Source organism: Fundulus heteroclitus, chromosome 10 (assembly GCF_011125445.2).
Source record: "Fundulus heteroclitus isolate FHET01 chromosome 10, MU-UCD_Fhet_4.1, whole genome shotgun sequence".
NCBI lineage: Eukaryota > Metazoa > Chordata > Actinopteri > Cyprinodontiformes > Fundulidae > Fundulus > Fundulus heteroclitus.
This window is the reverse complement of record NC_046370.1, coordinates 25,994,237-26,015,107: the sequence shown is the minus strand read 5'-3', so window position 1 is coordinate 26,015,107 and position 20,871 is coordinate 25,994,237. Positions and strand designations below refer to the sequence as shown.

The window sequence follows — 20,871 nt, the reverse complement described above, 5'->3', positions numbered from 1 at the left end:
AACAGAACCTATGACGAACAATCAAAGCTGTAAACTTTCCCTCAGCATAAAGAAGAGTTTAATTTATTGTTCTCCAGTTTACCATAGAAAGGTGAACATGCTGCTGTTGAAACTGCTTACTCTGTTTATAACCCAGTGCCCCTACAGTCACAGATCTGACTGATAGCTCTTCTCACTTCCACATCCCTGAGCTCAACTCAAACTATGTCAGGCAGTCAGACTGCTCACACACTGCTTTGGGTTTCCTTCCACACATTTTTCACAATATTGGCCCATTCCTCCAGACATTCTTTTCTGTTTTTTTTTGTGTCTTTTTATGATGTCACACAAGGAAGCAGTGTTTTCAGGAGCTGACTTAAGATACATCCACTGGAGGGCCTCCATTTAGCTCTGAAGTTGTCAGAGCTTCCAAAGCCATGGCATCATCATCTGGGCGTCCTAATATATACTTATAGTAATAAAAATGCTCAATCATTTATCAAATCGAAACAATTTAAGTAATTCTAACTGATATAAAGGAAATTATTTTATTATAAAAAAAGGTTTTATAGCATTTTTGTAAATATCTGATTTCTGCTGTGTGTGGGTGTTCTGCAAAGAGCTTTTCAAGGAAGGCTTCTCAGAAAGGTTAAATTCAACCTTCCTTCACTACCTCCCAACCTGGCATTTACTTGCTGAAGGGTGTAAACCGTATGAACCCAACAGATTTCTCTTTGTATTTCCAGTCACCTGGCAAACACAGAAAGCAACAGTAGAGCAAATCATGACAGAAAGCAAAGTTCTTTACGTATACGTTTGTATTTAGTATACAAAAATGATTTTTAACCACACCAACATGTGAAGTAATAAAAAAGAAGACAAACAGCTGAAACAAGTATACAAGTCATCTTACATTACATACGTACATGGCCGATGCATTTCATCGTACAAGCTCTCCGAAGATTTACAGTGGGTCAAACAACCAGAAAACTTCCATGCAATAATAGTATTAGATTTTTTATTGATTTTTTTTTTTTTGCCGTGTTTCTCAGCTACATATCGACACCTTAGCTAGGCAGGACCACACCACATGATTCAACCACACAGCTGTGCCCACTAAAGACAGCATGACAGGCAGCCCTGCAGGGGGAGCATCCCCACATGAGGGAGACCCCCTCCCCCCACACTGCAGGCCTGAGAGAAAACTGCTCATAAAGGTGCAATCCGCACTGTTTGCTGCAATGACAAACTCCACAAAGATTGGCCCCTTTATTATATACACTGTTAGCAACACTTCTAAATTCAACATGAGCAACTAGGATTCCTTTAAAGTTAATTGTTTTATTGTTAGGAAGGTACATATTCAGGTACATACAGATATTCCCAATGCAGTGCTTCTTCTGTACATCACTAGATTTTTTTTTTTTCTGCCTCGATGTCCGCACAATCTTGAAAACTCCTGTGTATTACTACAATATGAAATTGTACCAAAAACTGGACACTAAAAAACTTGGCTTAAAACAATATCATCTTTTATCGCCATCCTGAACTGCTGGAAAACACTGTGTCACTGCTACCGTCACGAGCCTGTTCACACACAAATACCAGCATTTATTTACATGCCTGTGACACACACACACGTGCCCGAACAGAGAGCAGGTCTAATCGGTGGCATAATGAAGACAGAGCATATTAAGACCATGCAAGCTCCTCCCTTTCTGAAGGCAGATCTCAGGCAGCAAGGTTGGACAGCTCCATGTTTGGCATGCTGGTCTGACACACATCCACAGTTCCAGAGGAGGGAATAAGCTAAACCACTGCTGCTTCTGTAGGTTTGCCTTCAAACCGAGAAACAAAAGCTTTGTAAATGTTTGGTAGGTTTATTTAACAGACAGACACAGAATATGCAGAAAAGAAAACTTTAAACTGATTGGCCATGTGAAAGAAAGCATTTGATCCCTTGCAAACCAGATAGAGTTTGAGCTACCACAAGGCACACAGATTACAATCAGTTAATCAATCCAACCATCAATACCAGGTACTCCTTACTTCACGCCTTTAAAGCACAGCAGTCCACACTCCCATGCAGAGACCAACAAGCATGGAATGGATATCAGGGAGAGGAAAGGCTGAAACGCTCTCCAAGAAGAGCTTTTAGGTTAGTTCTTTTAGGGTGCGCTAGTGGTGCAGCGGGTAGCGCAACCCATGTACAGAGGCCTTGGTCGTCAACCTGGGTTCCACTCTGACCTGCGGTCCTTTGCCGCATGTCTCTCCCCCTCTTCCTGTCAGCCTACTGTGTTGAAAAGTGAGCCATTAGAGCCACCAAAATGATGGCAAAAAATGGCAAAGGAGCAGCCTCGGCCCACAGCTACGTTCCAGAAGCTAGAGATCTGAAGGACCACAGCTACCCAGCACATCAGTGGAATCACTGTTCGCACTAACTGATAGATATATTTCAGCTCCCCATGTAGACATATGTACAGGCTCATCTTCATTTTGCAGGTGTTAGGAGATAATATTCGGTTTAGATGAGACTAAAAGCAAGCTGTTGGGCATCAACGCCGCCTGTTACCTTCCCACAGCCAAGCATGGAGGAGGAAATATTGTGCTTTGGGGCTGTTTTCTGAATAAAAGGTGGAGCATGTATTTACCTGAGTAAATACATCTGATCTCGGGCAATAATCCATTTCCTTCAGCCACTCAGAGAAGTACCGGTAAGCATGGACCAAAACTTAGCACCAAGGCAACAGTCTCCAGAGCTCAGATTTGCAGAAGATCTGTGGAGCGCACAGAAGCATTGAGTTGCAGAGAGGCAGCCAAGAATCCTGAAGGATATGAAGAACTGGGCTAAAACCCTTCATCAGATGGCTGCAGATCTGGTGATGGTTCATCTTAATGCTCTGCTTCCCAAAGCAGGTTCTTTCACCAAACAGGAGATTATAGTTCACTTATGGATCGAATGCTTGTTTCACAGAGTTTCATGAAAACAATGTGTAACCTTTATGCAATGTGTGTGAATCTTTGACTGACATTCTGTCGCTCCATGTTAAATCAAAATCACACGATTAGAGTCATTATTTCTTGAAAGGCAAACCTACAAAATCAGCACTGTAAATGAAGTTCCCCACAGACTCTTGTCTAAGATCAGGACTAAGTGTTTACTAGTAGTATGACTGCATGTTTGAGAAACCATCTATGCCTCACTAACACTGATTAAACACAAAATAAACGGCCAGTATATCTCTAAGCCCCAGTCTCTGCTTCTAAAGCCAGAAGTCACGTTAAGACTCGGAAGGGTTTCAAGCTCAAAAGAATTTTCTTGCAAAATGAAAAAGCTACAAAGAAATGAAGTCTTCACGTCGCTTTTCTACAGAGGAGATGGGCACGGCGGAAAAAAAAGAAGAAATTAGGTGAGAAGTTAGAGCTCAGCTAAATTCACAGATAAATAATCCCAGTTTCGTCCATCAGTCCAACACTATTATTACTGACCTAAAGGCTGCTAACAACAGGCTGTCATAGACAGAGCTACTTTAACTTTTTTTGTAACAGAAACGACACAAACAGGCTTGAGATGAGCGCCGATTAATACAATCACCAGGCGAGATGAACTGACCCACACAGCCGCTGACGTCAGGCCCTCAGGTCATAAATACAGCGACGTTTTGAGATCGGCCTGCTTCCTTTCCATTCTGTGTTAGACCAAGAACACAGGCTGCGGTTTGTGGTTAGTCACTAAAAGCCTGCCACATCAGATCTGAGCTGCATAGCTTTAATTAAACAGTCAAAAATCATGGGTTAGTGTGCAGCGCTCTCAGATGATCTGACCGGGACCTTTTCACACAAACAAGTATGTCCATTATCTCCAAGTGCAGCAGAGAAAACGTTAACTGTAGCACCTAGAAGTGTTCAGCGTTGAGGCTGAACCTGCTGATCTTAGAAAGGACGCTGAGGGTAACTTCCAACCTGAAACATATCAGCAACTGACGGTCTGTGTAATCACCACTGCGTTAACTGAAGCAAGCATGGCTGAGAGAGACAAGAGCAGTATAAAGACGAGGTTCTAGAAAGCTGCAGTCCTCATGGCAACAGTTTGCCTCCAGGAGTACAATGTAGATGGACAGTCAGTGCCGTTCACAGAGAACCCATGATCTTATACAGCAATGGGTGAGAAAAACCGAATAAATCTTGGTTTGTGTGACCAATATGGCGTTTGAAAAAGAAAAAGGCTACAGAAAACAATCACTGAACCGCACACTCACTCTCACCAGTTTTAGCTCTCATTCGCTCAAAGAAACTGTGTTTGTTGTTTCTGATGATGTGGTGTTAGAGCAGTGGATCCTCCTCAGAACATGGTGCACCTCTTCCCCCTCTTCTTCACAGGCGGAGGGCAGAGCACGGCTCGGATGGCCTCGTCAAATACTGTCTTCAGGCCTCGCTGGGTCAGTGCCGAGCACTCCAGGTACTTCACAGCCCCTGAGAAGCAGGAGGACATAATGACAGGAAGGGCGGTAACAAGGTCCCTGCCCCACAAATGCTCTACCTGTCCACAGCTCAAATATCTAAACAGGAGTGCAAATCTCACTGAGACAATTTACAATTGGTATAAAATCTCTGGAAAGAACACTCTTTATACTGACATTTTTTTAAGAGGTTCTACCTTCCTCGATAAACAATGGAGAAGCCTTAACGAGATTTATATCAATGAAACCCTTCTTAGAATTTCTTTTGCAGGTTTTCATTGGTATTTTTGACCACTCAACAAATCCAATGAGCGCCAACTCTTTGTGGTTTTTAGGCAACCTTGCCATCACCCTAATCTTTAGCATTCTAGTTCTTTAGTTTTCTAGATCATGCTTTCTTCAGTTATTCCCTTATCGTCCTTTAGTGTTGGTTTATATTTCTTGCTTTTATGGATTTGGGTTCTGTTTCTAGTTCATTTGATGCTGATTTTACATTATGTTCTGACAGATTTCTTCTATGTTCCTCCTTGTCTCCACCATCAATCATCATCTCTGCCATCATTTTTCTCAGCTGTTACTAATTTCTAATCTGATTACTTTCGCCTATGTGCTACCTCACGTTCCTCCTCTCCTTCCTCTGCTTTTAGACTCTCTGGACTCTTCATTCTCTGCTGGTTTCTCCTCTTTTCTTCTATGGACTCAGTCCTCCTGCCTGCCTGTCTCTCTGTGCCCATTATTCAGTTCCTGTCTTCTCTGTGAGACTTTGTACATTTTCTTAAATTATTCACTAAACTTTCCCCCATCATCACCACCATCATCTGCGCCCGAGTCCTCATTCAACCCCAACATGACACTGCCATCTTTGCAGATCTACAAATTTACCCATTTGCAAAATAATAAGATTAGTTGTAGAGCATCTGTGAACATGTGTTTACAAGTCTTCACAGTAGGATTTAGGCCTGAACTTTGACTAGGTCATAGTAACATGAATATGCTTTGATTAAAATTTGATTGTAGCTCTGGTTATATATTTAGGCTCAACCTGTATTCATCTCCATCCATCTTCCCATCAACTCTGACCATGTCAGTGATGAAGAAAACCGCTCCCAAAGCTTGATGCTGCAACTAATGCGTTTTACAGTATAGAGGTAAATACAGTGTTCAGGGTGATGTGCAATCTTAGTTTTCTGCCCCACATACAGGTGCTGGTCATAGAATTTGAATATCATAAAAAATGTCTAGTAATTCCATTCAGAAAGAGAAACTTGTATATTATATTAATTCATTACACACAGACTGATATATTTCAAGTGTTTATTTCATTTAATTCTGATAATTATAATTAACAACGAATGAATAGCCCAATTTCAGGATCTCAGAAAATTAGAATACTGTGAAAAGGTCCAATATTGAAGACACCTGGTACCACACTCTAATCAGCTAATTAACTCAAAACACCTGTAAAGGCCTTTAAATGGTCTCAGTCTAGTTCTGTGGGCGACACAATCCTGGGGAAGACTGCTGACTTGACAATTGTCCAAAAGTCACCCACTGACACCTTACACATGGAGGGCAAGACAGAAAAGCTCATTGCTAAAGAGGCAGGCTGCTCACAGAGCTCTGTCTCCAAGCACATTAATAGAGATGAAGGGAAGGAAGAGATGTGGTAGAAAAAAGTGTAGAAGCAACAGGGAGGATTGCACCCTGGAGAGGATTGGGAAACAAAACCCATTCAGAAATGTGGGGGAGATCCACAGAGTGGACTGCAGCTGGAGTCAGAACTTCCAGAACCACCACCCAGAATTATGCTGGACATGGTTTCAGCTGTCGCTTTGCTTGTTTCAAGCCTCTCTGGAACAAGAGACGGCATCAGAAGCGTCTGGCCTGGGCTGAAGACAAAAAGGACTGGACTGCTGCTGAGTTCTGTTCTCTGATGAAAGTTAATGTTGCATTTCTTTGGAAATCAAGGTCCCAGAGTCTGGAGGAAGAGAGGAGAGGCACAGAATCCACGTTGCTTGAGGTCCAGTGGAACGTCTCCACAGTCAATGATGGTTTGGGCTGCCATGTTATCTGCTGCTGTTGCTCCTCTGTGTTTTCTGAGGTCATAGGTCAAAGCAGCCGTCTATCAGGAGGTTTCAGAGCCCTTCATGCTCCCTGCTGCTGACCAGCTTTATGGAGATGCAGATTTCATTTTCCAGCAGGACTTGGCACCTGCACACATGCCAGAGCTACCAGTACCTGCTTTAAGGACCATGGTGTCCCTGTTCTTAGTTGGCCAGCAAAATGTAGACCTTAACCCCACAGAACTGGTATTGTGAGGAGGAAGATGTGATACTCCAGACCTAACAACACAGAAGAGCTGAAGGCCACTATCAGAGCAACCTGGGCTCTCCTAACACCTGAGCAGCCACAGACTGATGGACTCCATGCCACGCCGCATTGCTGCAGTAATCCAGGGAAACGGAGCCCTGACTAACTACTGAGTGCTGTACATGATCATACTTTTCATCTTCATACTTTTCAGTTGGCCAACATTTCTGAAAAAAAAAAAATTGTATTGGTCTTAAAGGAGCAATAAGCAAAATTTCATTATTTTAGATAGAACTAAAGGTAATATTTCAGATGGACTATGGTATGACATCACACTGTATCTCTCTGTTGTTCTCCAGTGTCTTGCACGCACATGCATGTCCGTGCATGTGAACAGCTGCCACTCAGGGCTCAGCCCTTCCCTGCCCCAAAATCCCACCGTCAGAGCAGAGTAACATGGCGGGACGCACCCCCAGCAGATCAAGGTGTTCTCTTGCTAACAGCATTATAAAGTTATGAATTACTTACTTCTTCACTAGACATGTTCCTCCCAAACGTGATGCTGTTTTGCTGTGTTTTTACCCATTACAAATATGCGCATAGGAGGCGAGGCGTGAGAAGGGACAGGAGGGGCCGGGCGGCAGCTAGTGGAGGTACAGAGACGTGGCATCTCCCATCTTATTTTTGGTCTACAGAACTTTAACTATTGCTCCTTTAACTAATTGATTTTCTGAGATACTGAATTTGGGGTTTTCATTAGTTGTCAGTCAAAATAAAAAGAAATAAACACTTGAAATATATCAGTCTGTGTGTAATGGATGAATACAAGTTTCACGTTTTGAATGGAATTGCTGAAAAAATCCATTGCTCATGATATTTGAATTAATTACCAGCACCTGTATTATTTTACATGTAGAAAATGTTTTAATTTTGGTCTAATTTGACTACAGTTTAGGTTGACAATCATGTCTAATATGTCTTGGTTTGTCTGCAGTTCACTAATCCTCTCTTTGTTCAGACTATTAAAGCATGAGATGTTGCTTTGGAACTGAATCCTCATGATTCCTCTTGCTTGTCTCTTTCTGTTTTACTCTGTGAAAGGTTTTTAACACTTTTTTTATTGTTAAAGTTCATGATGTTAGGTTTTTACCCTGCTTTGCACCCTTCACCCTGCTATACCTCCTCTGTCCTCCAGCTTTTTTAGATCATTTTGAACTTACACTGAAAAAAAAAATAGCTTTGGGTCTAGTTACTTCAATAGTGGACATTGGTTGCAGACCTTTGCTTTCACAGCAGTCTATAATGTAGTGGTAATTGAAAATGATTTGGTCACTTGACTTCAACATAACTCAATCCCTTCCCTCCAAAACTACTTGATCAATTAAAACTGAGGGGTGGAGTTTGAAGTAATAGAAAACCTCACTGGCTTTGATCCTGCCAGCAGTAGATTACAAAAGGTGTCTCCTTACCCTGTGAGCTAACTGATCAACATATTAGAAAAGCTGTCGCTGAACTTTGAATCTGAATCTAGACTCCTATGTAGTGTGTATTTTATCTTTCCTGAAATATTCTGTTTCCTTGACTTCTTTAGGTTTACATACTGTGACGTTAAGTTTAGTGGCTAGCAGAGGGGCGAGAATACGTGTGTGTTCAGCAAGCACACAACTCACGTGAACCCACAGTGCATTCTGTGCAGCCAGGGTAACAGATTACTTCAAGAAAATGAATTTCTCTCATCACATTCATTTTGATTAATTCCTAAATATCTTCTTGTTCATATGAAACATGTCTATGTCTTGTTTTTTAAACACTCTCATGAAGTCTCACCAATCTCTCTCGCCATAGCCAGACCCTGAGGATAGGTTATTGGAGAAAGCTTCTTGTCTCGCAGCCTTTCGATGGTGTCCTTGTCATCTCGAAGATCCAACTTTGTCCCCACCAAGATGATGGGTGTGTTGGGGCAATGGTGTCTCACTTCTGGGTACCACTACAGCACCAGGAGCATACACACATGTGCATATATGGATATACAAAGGGACAATGTCAGTAGAGAGAAGAAAAAGAAGAGTTAGCTGGATGCAGAGGAAGACAATTACACGCCTTTCCACCATAGATATGAAAAACTGTTTCTGTTAAACCTGAATGAAAGCCGACATTTCTGTGCAGAGAAGACTTGGAGGTAAAACAAGTTTAAATCACATCACATGAGGAGGAACTTCTGCCGCAGAGACTCTGCAGAGGGAGGCGGGCCTAATTCAAGGTGTGATTTGGCATGAAAGCGTCTCTTTGCGCTCAGCACACCAAACCACAGCCAGCCATCACACTCCCACTGCAGAGTGTCAGCACTCCTTCAGGCCTCGTTTTAAAATGGCTCTCTGCGCTCCGCCCTCTGACGGAGCCAGATCAACTTCGCACCATTCCAAGCCGAGGACTGAGCGGGTGGAGCGGCCGTCTCTTAGGCCAGGTGGAGCTATAGATGTGCCTCCTTGTGGTCAGACTCGGCTCAGGTGGGACAAAAGTAGGGGGCGGGCAGTCAGTCAGCGTACTGACCTTAGCTCGGACGTTCTCAAAGGAGGCCGGACTGACCAGGGAGAAGCATATCAAGAACACATCCTGGGAGAGAATCAAAAAGATTGCTAGTTGAGAGTGAAATCTGTTTTTCTAAATCTGTTTCTGCCATAACTGGATCAATTAAAAAAATATATATATGGATCGCTATCTAAAGGATTACAACCCTTTAGTGTAAGAGTGAAGATAAAAAGTCCAAAATTAAAGTAAGGCCAAATTTCCATACAGCACATGGTCAGATGTAAAAAAAATAGGACACCCCATATCCGCCTAAAATTCACCCTGAGAGCAGACTGCAACATGCTAAAAGAGGTCTCCAAAACCCCTCCACTATCATCACAGCACCTACAGCAGGTTCTTGTTACTGGTGGTATGAAAGTCCATGCCTGTCCAATCAGAAAGAGACTGAAGTTCAACCTTCCTGGGAGATGTTCGAGGAGGAAACCTTTACTGTCCAAGAAAAACATGAAGTTCAACAGAGAGAGTGAAGACAAAAACCAGGACTTCTGGAATGATCTTCTGTGGACAGATGAGTCCAAAAAGAATTTCAGCTGAAGCAGAACCTGACCCTGTATCACGACAATGACCTAGCACCATGAAGGACTGGCTGAGATGAAGAAACGTGTAGTACTGGGCCTTGTCAAAGTCCAGACCCAGATCTGGGCTTTGACTAGGCAAGAACATGCAAGAACCCTTCAAACATTGACTTTGTCTTTTCACTGCATTTGAACTTTTGCCTCATTTAAAAAGAACCTAAAAGGGTGCGCTGGTGGTGCAGCGGGTAGCGCGACCCACGTACGGAGGCCTTGACATGGTCAACCTGGGTTTGTCTCCGACCTGCGGTCCTTTGCCGTGTGTCTCTCCCCCCTTCCTGTCAGACTACTGTGCTAAAAAGCGAGCCACTAGAGCCGCGAAAAATCTAAAAAAAAAATAAATAAAAGAATCCGACAGGGCTTTATTTCAGACAAACATTCTATGAGAGTGCCAACTTAATTGTCTTCCATATTTTACTGTATTATGGTTTATTTAATGTGTTGTTTCTAAACATTCACTGTCCAGTAATTTACATATTTATTTAAATCCTTTTGATTTGTTATTGTCTTCCTTATCTAGTGTGCAGCCGGCGACCGATGCTCCAAGGCACGTTGGCGGTCCTGAACAGAAACACAAATGTCGGTACATTCTGGCTCCCATTGAGGCTCTTCTATTGTAGCACCGTTTCTGGTAAAAAAAAAAAACAGTTCAATACGGATGTGCAAGGTTCCTTTTAAAATAATAAATTTATGAGAAGACCGGACCGTTCTGGAGAGAAACAGAGAAGATGGGGGCTAAAGCAACGCCCAGGAGGCGGATTTCAGGCCTTTCTAGGCCGATCGAATGACTATAGCGGGAGAAAGTAATCCGTGCTGGGAGGGGCCGAGTGGGATGGTAGAAAATAGGCGGGTCAGTGGTACCATGCCTTAATAAATACATTTTTGGTGTAGTCTGTAAATTATTTGAGTTTCTTACACCACCTACTGGCATAATTGGATAACTGCATTTGATTAAAGTTATCCAATACTGATCGGTCCAGTTTTGCCAGACTCCAACATGGCACATCCAAGGGATCATCAGATGTGTGTTCTCCTTATATGGCCAGCACAGGGATATTTATCAGAGGAATGTGCAATAAAAGTTAACCTTACGGACAAAAGCTTTAATGGGGTGTCCTAATTTTTCACCTGACTACATTTTATGTACCTTGTACACTTGCTTGATGCATTCCTATGCCTACAGTTGCACAGTTGTTCAGGTACGTTGCCTACATGACACTGTGTGAGTGGGGAAGTGTGGTTGGGAGGAAGGAGTCAGAATACCGTCTGTGGGTAAGACAATGGCCTGAGTCTATCATAATCCTCCTGGCCTGCTGTGTCCCAGAGGCCCAGATTCACAGGCTTCCCATCCACCATGACATTGGCAGAGTAGTTGTCAAAGCTGGAACAGACAGGACAGCAAACAGTTAGAAAATACTAATTAGGAGTGAAGGCGGATGATTGAGAAAACTCCTAACTAAACTGGGTTTGTATATCTACAGTGAAGATTTGGATGTACAATTAATTTAAAGTGGAAGCATATTGCTTGGCCACAAAACAGTTCCAAACATGAGATTAAGAAATATATAGTTTTATGAAACATAATATCATACCTAACAGAAACTTAAACTAAGTTTAGATTTAACCTCACGTATTTATTGCAACTTTTTTTCTATATATAATTGTATTTGTTCATAATAATAAATCTTCTTCAAACTCTAGGGTCACTTGTGGAGTACCACAGGGTTCAGTCCTGGGACCAATTCTCTTTACTATATATATGCTTCCGATTGGCAAAATTATCAGACAGCATGGGATTAATTTCCACTGTTATGCTGATGACATTCAGCTATATGTATCCATAAATCCTGATGAATCCAATCAATTACTTCGACTGCAGTCATGTCTTGATGACATCAAAAGCTGGATGACTTTAAATTTCCTGCATCTAAATTCTGACAAGACCGAAGTTTTAATCTATGTACCAGAGTCCTCAAAAAATAAACTTCTTAATCAATCACTTAATCTGGATGGCATTAACTTGGCCTCTGGTAATAAAGTAAAAAATCTTGGTGTTATTTTTGACCAAGACATGTAATTTAAACCCCATATTAAACAGGTTTCCAGAGTTTCCTTTTTTCACCTCAGGGATATCGGCAAAATTAGAAACATTCTGTCCAGGGGTGATGCTGAAAAACTAGTCCATGCATTTGTTACTTCAAGGCTGGACTATGCAGTTCAAAACCTTCAGCTGATCCAAAATGCTGCAGCAAGAGTTCTGATGAAAATCAACAAGAGGGATCATATTTCTCCAATTTTAGCTTCCCTTCATTGGCTTCCTGTTAAATCAAGAATAGAATTTAAAATTCTTCGTATAACGTATAAAGCCCTTAATAATCAAGCTCCATCATATATCAGAGCTCTGATTACCCCGTATGTTCCTAACAGAGCACTTCGCTCTCAGAGTGCAGGTCTGCTGGTGGTTCCTAGAGTCTCTAAAAGTAGAATGGGAGGCAGATCCTTTAGCTATCAGGCTCCTCTCCTGTGGAACCAACTCCCAGTTTTGGTCCGTGAGGCAGACACCCTGTCTACTTTTAAGACTAATCTTAAAACTTTCCTTTTTGATAAAGCTTACAACTAGAGTGGCTTATGTTGCCCTGACCTACCTATGGGATGTTCTTCTATGAGCTTATGCTACTGGAGGACATCAGGATCTATTTTTCTCACTCTATCGAGTTCTACTGTTCTTCAGTTATGCATTGCTTGTCATCATTTCTGCTTATAACTTTTGGTTCTCTCTCTTTTTTTCTTCATAGTAGGTACATCTGGTCTGGTGTTCTGTTATCTGAGACATCATCCAGAGAAGACAGATCACCCGCTATTATCATCTAATATAGAACAGATTACTAGATCAATGTTTGCTTCTGTGTTATTTAGTTTCTCTTGTTATGTCTCTGTTCTGTCTTCTGTAACCCCCAGTTGGTCGAAGCAGATGATCGTTCATACTGAGCCCGGTTCTGCTAAAGGTTTTTCCTTCCCGCTAATGGGTGGTTTTTCTTCCCACTGTCGCTTCATGCTTGCTCAGTATGAGGGATTGCTGCAAAGCCATGGACAATGCAGACGATTCTCCCTGTAGCTCTACGCTTCTCCAGGAGTGAATGCTGCTTGTCGGGACTTTGAAGCAATCAACTGGTTCCCTTATATAGGAAATTTTTGACCAATCTGTATAATATGATTGATTTTGACGTTGTAAAGTGCCTCGAGATGACATGTTTCATGAATTGGCGCTATATAAATGAAATTGAATTGAATTTCATGAATGTTTATCGTCAGTACTTCATGTGATTGCTAACAATAACCAGAGCAACGTTATCATCTTTTCTGTGTACACCAGCCCCACTTGGTGTGAGATCCAGAGCCGTGACCACCCACAACTAGTTAAAACCTGATATTTTCATCCACTGCATAAAAACACAGAACCTTTGGTTTGTCCCTGTCTGACATGAGATCAGACTAAACTTACCAGTTTTACGTCAGTTAGGATGACCTAAATTATTTTGATTATCTAAATCACTGAATTTAGAGACACATTTTTTTCTACAATGTTAGAAGATTTAATACATTTCTGTAGTATCTTCTATAAATTGTCTTTTAAACTGTATTTTTGTGATCAAATGTTTCCATGCACAAAAATTATTTTGCCTATAAACAATTTAGAAAAAGCCCAGATGATGATGTGATGGCATTATAAGCTTCTGATTTCATTTGTCCGTGTGTGACATCATTTAAAAAATATAAAGAAATCAGCCAACATATCAAGAAGGGAATGATGGAAATCCGCAGGTCTGGTTCAGTCTTTAGTCCAATTACCAGATGTCTGAAGGTTCCACATTAATCTGTTCAACCATTATAAGCAAGTATAAACTGTATATGGTTTTCTAGCCATCGTGATGTTCAGGAAGGATACAGGTTCTGTGTCCCATAGATGAATGGGTTCTTGTCTTAAATGTATGAACCAACACAAGAACCAAAGTTAAATTCCTAGGAAAGATGCTGCTGAAGCTGGTGAGAGAGTGTTATCATTCATGGGGACAAATGTCCACTACCAACATGGACTGAAAGCCCGCTCAGAGAGGAAGAAGCCAGAACCCAAAAAGGTTCATTTTTGAAAGTGCAACTGTCATAATGATCATCTTTTCATTGGGATGAAAAAGATGGATGCTTGAAGCCTGGCAACACCATCTCAGCTGTGAAGAACAAGGGTGACAGCATTATGTTGTGGGATGTTTTGCTGCAGGAGGGAGTGGTGCACTTAACAAATTATATGGTATCATGAGGGAAGACCATTATGTGGAAATATTAAAGAAATCTAAGACATCCACTGGAAAGTTAAAGCTTGGACAGAAATGGGTCTTCTAAATAGACAATGTCCCTCATCATACCTCAAGATTAGTTACAAAGTGGCTTTGTTCTCCATCCATCTGGAAAGGGTTATAAGACGATTTCCAGAGATAGTTAAAGTTAAAAGATAAAAAGAAAAAAAAAATGTTTCAACAAGTAGGGTCTGAAAGAAAAGAAAAAGATATTTACTAAAAGTGGTGAAGTTATAGTGTTACGTGGACTGAAGATTTTGGTCTTTGTTCCAACACAGAAAAAGGTATTCTAGGAAAGGGGCTGATGCTGGAGAGAACTTTCATTCATGGGAATAAGTATACAACATGGATGAAAGGCCGCTCAGAGAGGAAGAAGCCAGAACCCAAAAAGGTTAATTTTTGAATTGAGAGTTGACACAAAGGTAAAGATGGTTGGCTACTGAAGGCTGCTTTCGTTCAGTTGAAAACTTTCACAAAACACTTCAAGACTGGATCAAGGCGTGTTCTCTGTGTGTTTTGAGAAAGGACTGAAAAGGTGAGGGGGGTAGAGGGCAGCCTGCCTCTGTTACACCCCTGATCCACCAAGTGAAGTAGTCATGGCCCTGCAGCTGACTGGTATAGGGTGAAGGGTTAAGTGATGAGGGGATCATCTATGGTTTGTGTGAGCAGCCGCCGGCAGGATTTAAAAGCATAAACAAGACTAGGAAATAGTTTCCAACATCAAACAGTAGGAAGGTGAGGACAGAATTTAAATTTGAAGCATTTCCTCAGCCTACAAGGTGATTGTTGCACTGAGCTCTTTCACTTCTCATGCTTTAAAAAGAACGGTATAGATCTGTTGTCCTGCACTGCTGGCTTTATTTCTGAAAACTTCCAGTGGTGCAGGAGGTCAGTGTCTCTACTTGGGACTTATGAAATATGAATTTCTGAAGGCTGCTGTTTTGCAGAAAAAGGCTATGGTCTAGAGATGGCAGATGTTTTGAAAGAACTTTAACAAGCTGTGCAGAATCAATTGTATGCAGACTACAGTGAATTGAAACAAGACTGCAAACAAGAGTGATCCAACATTTCTTCACAATGCAGTTTAAGGGTTTGGGGTCATATTGATACAGATCAGAGGTTATTCACACCATTAAAGTGTAACTTATTCTGATGTAAAGGCATAACACCAAAGTGGGTGGTTCAAGAAACACAGGGCTATGTGTGGGGATGAGCGGTGGGGTGGGGCTGATTAGGAGGGGCTGTGGTCATGATGAGGGAAAGTGACATGTTAAAACATGGAGTGACCAGTGCGACATCTGGTGGTTTCACCAGGAAATTTGTCTCTTGAGGTGGAGGATTTTCAGCCCCCCTTGTCACCAGAAATTGAGGGAGGCTTTGTGGAGCCCAGCAGGGCTGAGCCTTATCAGTTGGAGCCACTGGCTGATAGGTGCTTACACAGCGATGCCCAAATCTGGCGTTGTCAAGGCGGTGGAGGACAGAATGAGTGCAGTTTCTGAGTGGTAAGGTGAATTTAGCAGCATCATTACTAACGTAGGCTAACATTATCGATCAATGCCCCCAACACTCAATATTCCAACTCCTGAGTCTGACTCGCTATGGGGGCGACAGGGCCGTGTCTGACTGAGATGCTTTTATACCCGAAAGCAGAGCTATTGTAATGAAAGCAGGTACAGAACCAATAGAAGAATTCAACTACAATAGCCACCGTTTAACCTTAAGAGGGCAGCACTACGACAGTTTTAAGGCTCATATTGGTTAACTAAACAAGCTCACATGAAATTGTAAAACTGCACAGTAACATTAAAGTTGCACCCTCGGGCCCAGTTTATACAGTTTATCTGCAAAAACAGTTGATATAGGGTTGGGTTACACTTTAAGTTATGGGGTTGTTTTCCACACACGGCTTCTGCTTCACTGCATTTTTTGTTTCATTTCTGGCAAATAAATGACGACTTTGTGTTATATCCTGGCTTGTTGTTTTGTGGTTATTGTGTTCTGACAACTCAGAGAGGAGTGCTTTCTTTTTGCCAATACTGTGCATGACAAGTGCCATGCGTAGCGGAGAAGGTTTACTAATCAGTATCCTACTCATTATTTTAGCAAAAGCATCAGCCCCTAACTGTCAGGGTCTGTGCTCTGTCATTGTTACATAATGCCAGAATAGTCTATAGCACAAGCTTGTTTCTTCATGTTGTGGAAGTGTTTGCGGCTCACTCACACAGTGGGGATGTATTCACCAGGAAAGGCATTGGTGGTGTAGCTGATCAGCAGACAGGTCTTTCCCACAGCCCTGAGGAAGAAGGGAAATGAGGACACATTTATTAAAGAAGTCCATACATCCATAAATTAAACAGCCATGTGTATATGGACTGTGTGAGAGAGTTTGTGTGTGACGAGCCTGTAAGTGGAGTGTGAAGACAGGCTACTACTCCCCTTCACAGGGCCACAGACACTGGCCCAGATTCATGTTGCCTGGGGACACAGTAGCCCTCTGTGACACAGCCTCCATCCACTACTGTTAGCACCAGCACACACACACACACACACACACACACACACACACACACACACACACACACACACACACACACACACACACAAAGCTGCAGGACTGTCCTCAGACTGGTGATGTCCATTTCCAGTTTTATACAACAACAAAGGCTTTTGTTTTTGCAAGGACAGAAAGCTATTTTTTTTTTATTAATGTCACTTTTGAAAAGTGATATATTTGATTATCCTTGAACCATACATCCTGCTTCCTATGAAGGTTTCTGCCATGTTTCTTTGTTGCTAATGATTCACCAGAAAGCATAGTAGAGTAATAGAAAACCAGCAGAACCAACAGTCATATTGATGCAGGCTGCTGACTCTGTGCAAATGAATCACTCACTGAATGTGTGTGTCAGAAAATATATATGTATCAATCTTGGTGAGGCCCATTCTGAGAACAAGTAGATATTTTCAGTCTTCTGTGATTAAAAGGTTTATTGGAGAGAGGAAAACTGAGGCTGTTCAGTTAAATGATCTGAGATGCTTTAACATGGAAACAAAAGACAGAGAAAAGAAAATACTGAACTAAAACTGGCCAAAATAACAAAGAACCAGCCATGGACCAGCTGCAGACTGACCAGAGAGGCTCTGCTGACGACTGCAAGTACGGTACTGGAACCATTACTAGACATCTATGTGAAGCCCAGTAATCAGCAACAAGCTTACTTCTTGTGCAGTTTATTCTCTCTTCTCTCTCTCTCTCACACACACACACACACACACACACACACACACACACACACACACACACACACACACACACGGCAATGTGGCAGCGCTCCATTCCACCCAGGATAACCTGTAGGCACTATCTCCTCTTTACAAGCAACTCCTCTGTGGGCAGCCAGACACCTAAGAGGACAACTTTTGTACTCAGTGTAGGGATGCAACCGGGGGGCAGTGGCATGTGATAGAAGACACGCAAACAAGTAGAAGAGATAGCAACATGCCACAAACCAGTACTTGGAAGTCAATCTAAAATTCAGGAAGGAGGAGGAGCCACAGCCTGTCTTTTGGTATGGAAAGCCAGAGAGGACAAAAATCACTGATGTCACTTGTGATAGGAAATGTTAAAAATGAGAACTGGAACTTGACATTCTGAGTGGCATCATAAGAACACACACATCCAAACAGTGTTTGAGCAAGCTGGTAATACTGTCACGGCAACTGGGGCCCAAGTAGGCTCCACAGAAGATCCTCAACATTTAACAATGAGTGAGAGCAGCTCCAAAACATGGATGGAGTGAAAAGCGGTGGTTACCACAGCACAGGCTCAGTAAACACCTGCAGTGTGTGGGCTGTTTCACATCTGTACAGTCTGTACCAGAGCTCACAAGACAACTGATCACAAAAGCACCGACTTGCTCCCAGAAGTCCAATCAAAAACTGTCTCATCTTTCATAAATCAAGTATAAATCAATGGTTTATAAACCTACTCTATGATAACCTCTGTGACAAAAATCAGGGTTCCTACAACAACTACCAAAAATGTGATAAAAAATGACATGGACAATCTTAACATCAGCGGGACCAACCCCACTCTCTGTGAGCTTTAGCATCTGACCCACTAAAATATACCTCAGAGGTGGGGACTGCAGTTAGCTGGAGTCCATCCAAATGGCTAAATATATTACTGAGTATGAATGCATGACACTAGGAATATAAAATCCTAATAAAATTACATCCAAGCAGTCCTTTGTGATGGTACACTGATATTGAGATGACGACGGTGGTCCAATATACTGTGCAACTCTAGACATCCTCATCATTTATTCGTAATGTCTTTCTCTTATTAGGGCCCCCAGTGAAGACCTGAGGCCAGCTGAGAGTTTAGATGTTTTCTCTTATATGTATTGTCTCATATGGTTTATTAATTTTATTTCGAGTTTTAGCCACTTGTCTAAGGTCTCTGTCTTGTCTTCGTTTATCACGAGGAGTAAGAAGTGAGCCACATGTGTAAAAATGCACATCGTCTGTGATGCTACTGTATGGTTTAAGTGGAATTTCTTTCAGCAGGTCACGTGTCAACTGTGAACATCATAATCTATCCTGCAGATGTGTCACCGGTTATGGTGTCACAACTTTCTGGGATTTATTCCAGAATTGTATTAATTATTCTTAATTTATTTATTTATTTATTCTGACATTCAGACTTTATCAAGAAAATACGAGTAACATTCTTATTTACCCTTTGGTAGAAAAATAACACAATTAGGACTCTGAGCACTCAACGCTGCAGCAGCAGGGAGGAATCTGGATGCAATAAGACAAGGGACTGCGTGTACAATTACAATAGCGGGGCCTGCTGGCTGCTGGCAGGGAGGGCCACGCATTCCTCAGCGTGCATCAGCACTTCAGCCTACGGTGGCCGCCGTCTCTGCAAGGCTTCCCGATGCGCGCCGCTCCCACCGGCACAAAACAGCGGGCCGGATGCAGTTAGAGAGCGGCTAGCGGGGATCTAAATGCAGCTAAGAACGGGCCGAGCGATGGATCTCTCCGTGAGCCCCATCCCTTTTCCACATAGCATCCTCCCATCATCCATCTGTCCGTGGACGCATCACATGAGCAACGTTCTGCTGCCCTGTATCATCTGAAAGAGCTCTTACCCGTCGCCGACCACCACACATTTGATAGCTTGCATTTGGACAGGAGCTGGACGCTTTCCGGCAGCCGGTGCTGGCAAATTCAAGGACCCGACAGTCTGCGCTGAGGGATCGGATGGGAGCAGCGGGTTAGTCCGCCTGGCGATGAAGCCGCAGTGAAAGAGGTCGATGACGAACACTTCCGACTTTCTCCGGGAAGAACCGAGTGCTGTTAAAGGGCCAGCTCGAGCGAACGCCCATCTAGGATCTGGGAATGACGTCACATTCAACCTCGCCTGTGTTCTCTTTAGAGCCAGGCCTGAAAACCTGTGGGATTTTTCCAAGCGCTGTTCTACGATCAGCCTAGATGATGATAACATATACGAACTCGGGGCTGGCCAACGGCTGTACGGGGCTTTGAGCAGAATTTAGGTTGGGGCCCCTCCTCTTAACAACATGACCACCACTAATTCCACATCCTCCGCTCCTGTGTGTCACTCCGTTCCAGACCGCCGTGAAAATTCACTTCATCCGCAGTTAACTCCTGGAGCCCGAGGAGAGCATGTATGCTAATGTATTTGGCATGTTTTAAATTAAATGTTGAAAAGACCAATCTGCTTCCTTAATTGGTGCTAAAAAATTGGTTTGCATCCCATATTTAAATAACAGCTCATTTTAATGTGAATATTTAAAACAAAATTAATTTGTGGTTATCAATTTCTATTTACACAATTTAACTTTGACAAACCGGAGGTTGTTGATGTTCTTTTTCTTGTTTGCTACGGTTGCAATTGTGGAGCAAGACTCTGCCGGAGCCAGACGGACCGGAGCTGAGCAGAACATTGGAGTTGTTCCGTGTTTTGACGGAGAATGACGGACAGTGGGTCCGTGTGTTAACAGAGCAATCAATGAGGATTTTTCTTTAAACTTTTATTAACTAAGTTTAGCAATTCCTTTAAATCTTCAAATTAATTCTTAAAAAAATATTTTTATCTAAAATGAAACCATCAACACAGGATTAACAATCATTAATCTCATTCTCAATAAACAATCTAAAAAGTTTTAAATCTAAATAATCTGTGTAAAATTCATGCCAGTATGGAGCCCCCTGGTTTGGGTGGCCTAAGCAGCGGCTTAGTTTGCTGCTGTAAATTTTTGACTGTGTAACTTTACAAACAATACCCCATAATTCCACAAAATGCAGTTCAAAGCCTTCAGCTGATCCAAAATGCTGCAGCAAGAGTTCTGATGAAAATCAACAAGAGGGATCATATTTCTCCAATTTTAGCTTCCCTTCATTGGCTTCCTGTTAAATCAAGAATAGAATTTAAAATTCTTCTTCTAACGTATAAAGCCCTTAATAATCAAACTCCATCATATATCAGAGCTCTGATTACCCTGTATGTTCCTAACAGAGCACTTCGCTCTCAGACCGCAGGTCTGCTGGTGGTTCCTAGAGTCTCTAAAAGTAGAA

At 42.2% G+C, this 20,871-nt stretch overlaps 1 protein-coding gene across 1 annotated transcript; it reads right to left on the bottom strand.

The window, feature by feature from the left end:
- Nucleotides 1–779: 779 nt before the first annotated feature.
- Nucleotides 780–19,602, bottom strand: rac3b (Rac family small GTPase 3b). The gene is made up of 6 exons (XM_012876268.3): nucleotides 19,422–19,602; nucleotides 16,484–16,555; nucleotides 11,174–11,291; nucleotides 9,300–9,362; nucleotides 8,577–8,736; nucleotides 780–4,452 (listed from the first exon to the last, which is right to left on the bottom strand). The coding sequence occupies exons 1-6, from the start codon at nucleotides 19,454–19,456 to the stop codon at nucleotides 4,322–4,324; spliced, it is 579 nt and encodes a 192-aa protein (XP_012731722.1). The 5' UTR covers nucleotides 19,457–19,602; the 3' UTR covers nucleotides 780–4,321.
- Between the last annotated feature and the right edge of the window lie 1,269 nt (nucleotides 19,603–20,871).